At 32.9% G+C, this 6441-nt stretch overlaps 1 protein-coding gene across 1 annotated transcript; it reads left to right on the top strand.

The window, feature by feature from the left end:
• Positions 1-546: 546 nt before the first annotated feature.
• On the top strand, positions 547-3390 carry LOC107469600 (GDP-fucose transporter 1). The gene is made up of 2 exons (XM_016088981.3): positions 547-1661; positions 3152-3390. Exons 1-2 carry the CDS (start codon positions 749-751, stop codon positions 3220-3222), a joined length of 984 nt encoding a protein of 327 aa, XP_015944467.1. The 5' UTR covers positions 547-748; the 3' UTR covers positions 3223-3390.
• The last annotated feature ends 3051 nt before the right edge of the window (positions 3391-6441 follow it).

The raw sequence follows: 6441 nt of genomic DNA on the forward strand, positions 1-6441 counted from the left end.
AGATAACTTGATTTTAGTACCAGAAGTTCAATTCAATGTTTTTCATGGACTTACAGTAGCATTTTTTATTCTTGGTTATATTCAAATTTTATTATTATTATCCCACCATTTCCATGAAAAAGGAAAAAAAAAAAACTGATTCTCATTGTACACATTTATCAAGAAACGTCCAAGCTCATTATTCATGTTGGCTCTTGAGGAAATTTTTTGAGCCACTTTAGTGTTCATTGTCAAGCTCCCTCTCCGGACCTCTCTGCTACACTTGATACCACGTGTCACTATATTAGTGATAAATATTTATATATCTCATATATGTATAGATTTAGTTTTTTATTGTATAATTCTCTAACAATAAATATAATAATATTAAGAAGATAAAAAAACTAAAATTTATTTTATTTAATATTTATTAATTATTATAATAATTAATTAATATTGAATAAAATAAATTATAACTATTTTTTACTAATTTTTTTTTACTTACTAAATATTTGTGCAATAAATATGAGATGAAAGTGAGACCCAAAATTATTGTCCTTTTTCCCATGACTGGCAGTAATCTCACTGGCTGCTCAGCTGGGCGCCCAATTTTACTATTTCAACCCTGACACGGTCTTCGTTTCCTTCCCTCCATTTCTTTCTTGGTCTTCAAGATCTCCCACTGCTCCTCAATGTGTCCTCAATGTGTCGGTGATCTAAATCATAAACCCCAACCCCAATCCCAGCCCTCTTTCTCACTCCGCCTCCAATGTCTTCCATTCGAATCGACGCATCGAAGCAGCACTACACCACCACCTTCCTCGTGGTCGGTTACGCACTCTGCTCCAGTCTCCTCGCCATCATCAACAAGTACGCCATCACCCAATTCAACTACCCCGGCCTTTTAACCGCACTCCAGTACCTCACTTCCGCCCTCGGCGTCTATCTTCTCGGCAAATTAGGGTTCCTCCACCACGACCCCTTCACTCTCACCCCTCTCCTCGTCGCTCTTGCCGACACCGTCTTCCGCCACCAGCCTTGCCCCTCCAAGCTCACATTTTTCTCCCTCGTCGTTATCCTTGCCGGCGCCGTCGGGTATGTCTCCACTGATTCCGCTTTCACCCTCACTGCTTATTCTTGGGCTTTTGCTTATCTTGTCACAATCACCACTGAGATGGTTTACATCAAGCACATGGTCATGAATCTAGGGTTGAACACTTGGGGTTTTGTTTTGTACAACAATTTGTTGTCTCTCATGATTGCGCCCTTGTTCTGGTTCCTTACCGGTGAGAATCTTGAGGTTTTCGATGCTCTGAGATCCGGTTCCGGGAGCTTGTTTGATCCCAGTGCTCTTGCTGCTGTTGGGCTATCCTGTGTGTTTGGATTGGCGATTAGTTTCTTTGGCTTTGCGGCAAGGAAGGCCGTTTCCGCCACGGCGTTTACTGTCACTGGCGTTGTGAACAAGTTTCTCACTGTGGCTATCAATGTGCTCATTTGGGACAAGCACGCCAGCCCCTTCGGATTGCTTTGTTTGCTATTCACCATTGTTGGTGGAGTTCTTTATCAGCAGTCAGTTACAGGGCCTGCCCCGGTGCAGCGTGATACAATGGTGGATGTTGAGAAGAATCCTGGTGATTATGATGATGATGGTCATGATTTGGAAGCTGAGAGACTATTAAAGGGTAAACTTGCTTCATGAGTAATGTTTTGTTTGTAGCATTTCAGTGATTTGGTGATTATGGTGTATTATTATTGCTGTATTGTCTCAACAGCCTTGACAAATTTTTTTATGGAATATGAGGTATCTTTCTCAGAAGGTTATGAAATTATGGTGTTGCTTATTGCTTCTTTCTTTGCAAGGCTTTGATTTATTGTTCTGGGTTTTCCAGTATGTGGTTGCTTTTGATTAATCATCAGATCAGTGTTCTTATGACAGAACTATTCCTCTGTCTTTAGTATTAACCGCGTTCATGATGGATTACTTGTAGCTTGGTTACTTTGGCAAGTGCTTTAAAATTGAGCCATCTCTTTACTATTCTTATGCGAATCTTCAGGGGCATTGCGAAACCAAAATGCTTCTGAGCATTTATGAACTGAATACCAAAAAGCAAGCTTAACTAGCCAAGGTTTTAGTGCTCCTCATGTAGTTCTAGTCACAGCTCTGTCTTTTGTTAGGATAGTCCTCTACATATGTACTACAAACTGGTACCATTCTTGAGTTGACAAGTTTGCATCCATAGCCCTTCATGATTAATAATGCTGCATTGTGAACTCATTTTTATACCATTCTTTGATGGTATATAGAGTTTAATATATCTGAATACTGGGGACCTGATTTAGATTGAATTCAACAGTTATTAGTGTCCTAAAACCACCGATGAAATTATTCTTATTGTCAGGAAGTCAAATACTTGGAAGCAGAGAAGGTTCTGCACTGTTTTGATTTTGAGTTCTTTGGTTTAACCAAAGAGCGTCCTGTTTTCCAAGACTTCTAGAGGTCATTGTAACCAAATGCTGGACATGTGCATTATTTGCTCTTGCTAAGTCACTGCCCTAAAATAGCCCTGAACGGTTATTTTACCTTCTTTGTGATATTTACCAATGGAGTATGGATGTCTGCAATCAATTATAGATCCTAACTCTCTTACAGTGGGTTTTTTTCCCCAGAAGCCTACCAAATTTAACTTTACCGACAGGTATTTTTATTTCTTGAAAGGGATTTCCCTGAATGCCTTAGGAATTCGCTTAAATATCTTGTGAACTTGTGAAGAAGGATGTGGTGGTGGTGGGAACACCTTCTGTTGAAATGTTACCCAAAATTGTTATGATGTTTGATGAAAAAGATAGAATCTGTTTGCTCTATCTGTGTACTGGTGTGATGCGGGAATGCTACCATGAGGTCCTTACAAAATGTAAAGGTTTTGTCAAACGATCAAGGGTGCGGCTTCAAGTTATTTCAACACTGCTATCTATTATTATTCATATTTAGTGCAGGGCAAGATTGTATCTGTCTTGGCACTTCAAAATGCGGAAGATGGAGATAACTTCTTCATATTGTTCTATAATGACAATTACTTATCAGTTATCATTATCGTAATCATTCTCTCTCAGATAGAAATAGCAATTTTTGTTTATCCCTTCTAACTTCATGCCTCGGCTGATGCACTTGTAGCTGAACTGAATGTTAAGGATAGTACGACGAGAGAACAAGAAGATCTTGAAGTTGTGCGATCGAAAACTTAGACTACCATTAAGAAGGACACATGTTTACAATGGCTACAGAACTTGGTTAGAACTTAGAAGTTAGAAGGATGAAGATATCAAAGGAAAAGAATAGTAAGGATAATGAAGAGATCTGATGAGTTTCAGTCTCCCTTATTTATTGGCTTAAAACAAGTGTAATAATTGTGGCATGCACGGAGATTATTTTATAATCAATATTATTATATACTTTAGAATAAAAGTATACATAGATTAGTTAATTTGTTCAAACAAAAAAGAAACATTAATATATTCACAAAATAAATTTGGACAACGTTTAACAACTCAAATAATCATAATAGTTGTGATTATATCATAGTAATATGACTTAATAAAGATAAATTGTTAGCTTTTTAGCAATATAACATGTTAGTTTTACATAGGGTTAAGTACAATTTTAATTTTTAAGGTATAGGTCGAAAATATTTTTTGTCTCTTAACTTTTTTTTTTTTTACATACAAAATTGTTTTAAGATTTAACTTGGTTTTAAAATCGTTCATATCTTAAAAACTAAAATTGTACGAATGTGGCGCAGGAGCAGAGACAGGGGTGGATCGTCGTTGACAATTTTTTCTTTTTCTTTCTTTTTTTCTTTTTCTTTTTTTTCTCCATTTATACGAGCAAAAACACTCTTTTTCTCTTATTTTTTCTTTTTTTTTATTTTATAATTTTTTTTTGTTATGAGTAATTTGATATAAAATTTTAATATTTAAGTAAAAAGAACGATTTTAAAATTTAACTTTAGGTCCATCTACTGTACAGATGCATGTTTGTACAGATTTACAGATTTTGATTTAAAAGCGTGTCACTAAAAGTGTTGCTTAAAGAGAAAGTGTTACCCTTAATCGTTAACTTGGCTCTGATACCAATTTTTTAACTTCGACTTTTCTTTTGATTTCTTTTTCGAAATTTCTATTAGCTCTTCATATTTTACTTTGAATAAGTTTATAATTTGTATAAGTGCTTTATTTAAAGGATTTTGATAAAAAGTATTGACCATTTCTACCAGTTTTGATTTATAACTTTTCAATCTTGTTTATTTTATAATATTCTTTTTTGCATGGATTATTGTATATAAAATCTTTTATCTGTTTGTCTTTTTCTTTAATATAATTTCCCAAATCCTCAATAACTTCTTTTATTTCTACACTTTCTCCTGTTTCTAAATATCTATTTAATTTTTCAATTTCATTCTCTATTTTTTCTTTCAACAGCTTTAATTCTTTTAAGTCATAATATGGTTTTCCAGGCATTTATGAATTTTTTAAATTTAATTTCAACTTGTTTATATTTATTCTTATTTCTATCCTTTTTATTATAAGATCATTAATTTCAATCTGAAAGATTGTTTAATTTCCTTTTATACTCCTTTATTTTACCTTTTAATTTTCTCATCCTATTTCTTTTAATTTTATTTTCTGATTTTTCAATCTTTTTATGCTTCATTATTTATTTTAAAATTTCTGTAAACTCTATCATTGATTCATTACTATTTTCTAGAGATTCTATTAATTTCTCTAGCTCTTCAACTTCTCTTTTCAACTTGTCATAGATTATTTTTAGGGCTTCAAATGCTCTTTGATTTATTTCAGAAAACTATAAATAATTCAAATGATTTTTTCTTTCAAATAGCTCTTGTTTCTTGTCTTGATAAGTTACATATATTTCTTCTTTATTTATTGTCATAATTTAGTGTTTAGGGTTTCATTTAATTTTTCGACCTTTTTTGTTAGTTCTTTTATTTCAGAATTTTCTTCTTTGATTTTTAACTTAGATAAACTTAAAGGGTTATTAATTTTAGATTCTCTTATTCGAAAATTCGATGAAACTAATTTTCCTGATGGTTCTTTTAATAATAGAACTGGGTTTTCAATAGCTTTATATTTTGGTATTTCTGTTTTTACAATTTTCTGAAATAATTCATCAACATAAATTCTTTCTTTGTTTTTAAATATTATACTATGATGGCTATTTGTTAAAGCATAATTTATTGCATATGTAATTGAAAATGGTTCATCATCTTGTTCCATTAGATTATTTCTGTGAAATTTATAAGCTAAGCTTATAGATCTTCCAAGATTTTCAGTTGATAAAGGTATAGCGTATCCAAGATGGGCATTGAATTTAACATTTACGTTTGCCAAGTTTCCATGAACAATTCTAATTATTTGATCTATTGGGTCATCAGTAATTATTTTGTCACAGATTGCTAAGCTTATTGGTGAATTAATTCCTTTCATATATGTAGATTTGATTAAGACTTGTATAGTAATAATATGAATCCATCCAATTTTACATCTTTTTTGTTGATCCTTAATTTTCTCAATCTGTTTACTCAATTCTTCATCATTTATCAAGGCTATTTCAAGTTCTCCATTAGCAGATTTTATCTTTATAGGAGCTTTAAGTTGAATTTTTCCATAGTATATTATATTTTTTCTATTAAAAACTTCTTTTAAAAGATTTTGTTTATTAAAATTTTCATTTGATTTGAGATTTAATTCTATTTTTAGAACAGCCTGTTTTTCATTATCTAATAAAGCAGATAATCTATAATAATCAGATTTTTCTGTTAATTCTAAACTTTCTAAATAATTCATAACTAAGAGATTAGGATAAAGGCGTACTTTTCTGAAGAAAAACTTCCTTTATTTAGAATATTTTACATAAGATGTTTTTTTATCTCCAGAGGGGAGATTGTAGATACTAACTCCAGAGGGGAGTTTAGAATTGGTTTTTCCTAAGGAAATTCTTCTTCAAACTATAGAATCGCCTCGGCAGCTTCTTCCTTGCTCTCCTAGCATATGAGTATTCTTAGCCTCCTGCTTTCTATTGTCTGATGCCTTCTACAATTGTCTAAGCAACCTATTTATAATAGTTGGGTTTGATGGACAATTTCCATCCTTACCCTTCTTATGACGTCATTGCTTACGTCATTGTTTGCTATCTTGCACCAGCTACATCGTTGGTGCTTTATGACCTAAGTGCTTACGTCACTACGCAATAATGTTTAGAGATACTTCAGATGTGTTGTCCTCCTCTTTCATCATGTGACCTTCAGATGCGTTGTCTTCTTCTTTTATCATGTGGGTTGATTCCGTTTTATTATTGCCTTCTTCAGATAACTCTGAGACACATAGCTGGCACTTGTGGTCTTCTCTGTCTTTTATCAAATAGCAGAGATTCCTCTTTATCCCTTT

Source organism: Arachis duranensis, chromosome 1 (assembly GCF_000817695.3).
Source record: "Arachis duranensis cultivar V14167 chromosome 1, aradu.V14167.gnm2.J7QH, whole genome shotgun sequence".
Taxonomy (NCBI): Eukaryota; Viridiplantae; Streptophyta; class Magnoliopsida; order Fabales; family Fabaceae; genus Arachis; species Arachis duranensis.

Excerpts from the sequence above, each read along its gene's own strand:
- LOC107469600 (XM_016088981.3), top strand. The coding sequence starts at position 749 with ATGTCTTCCATTCGAATCGACGCATCGAAGCAGCACTACACCACCACC. Across the intron at positions 1,662-3,151 it reads AGCTGAGAGACTATTAAAGG|CTGAACTGAATGTTAAGGAT; the intron begins GTAAACTTGCTT and ends ATGCACTTGTAG.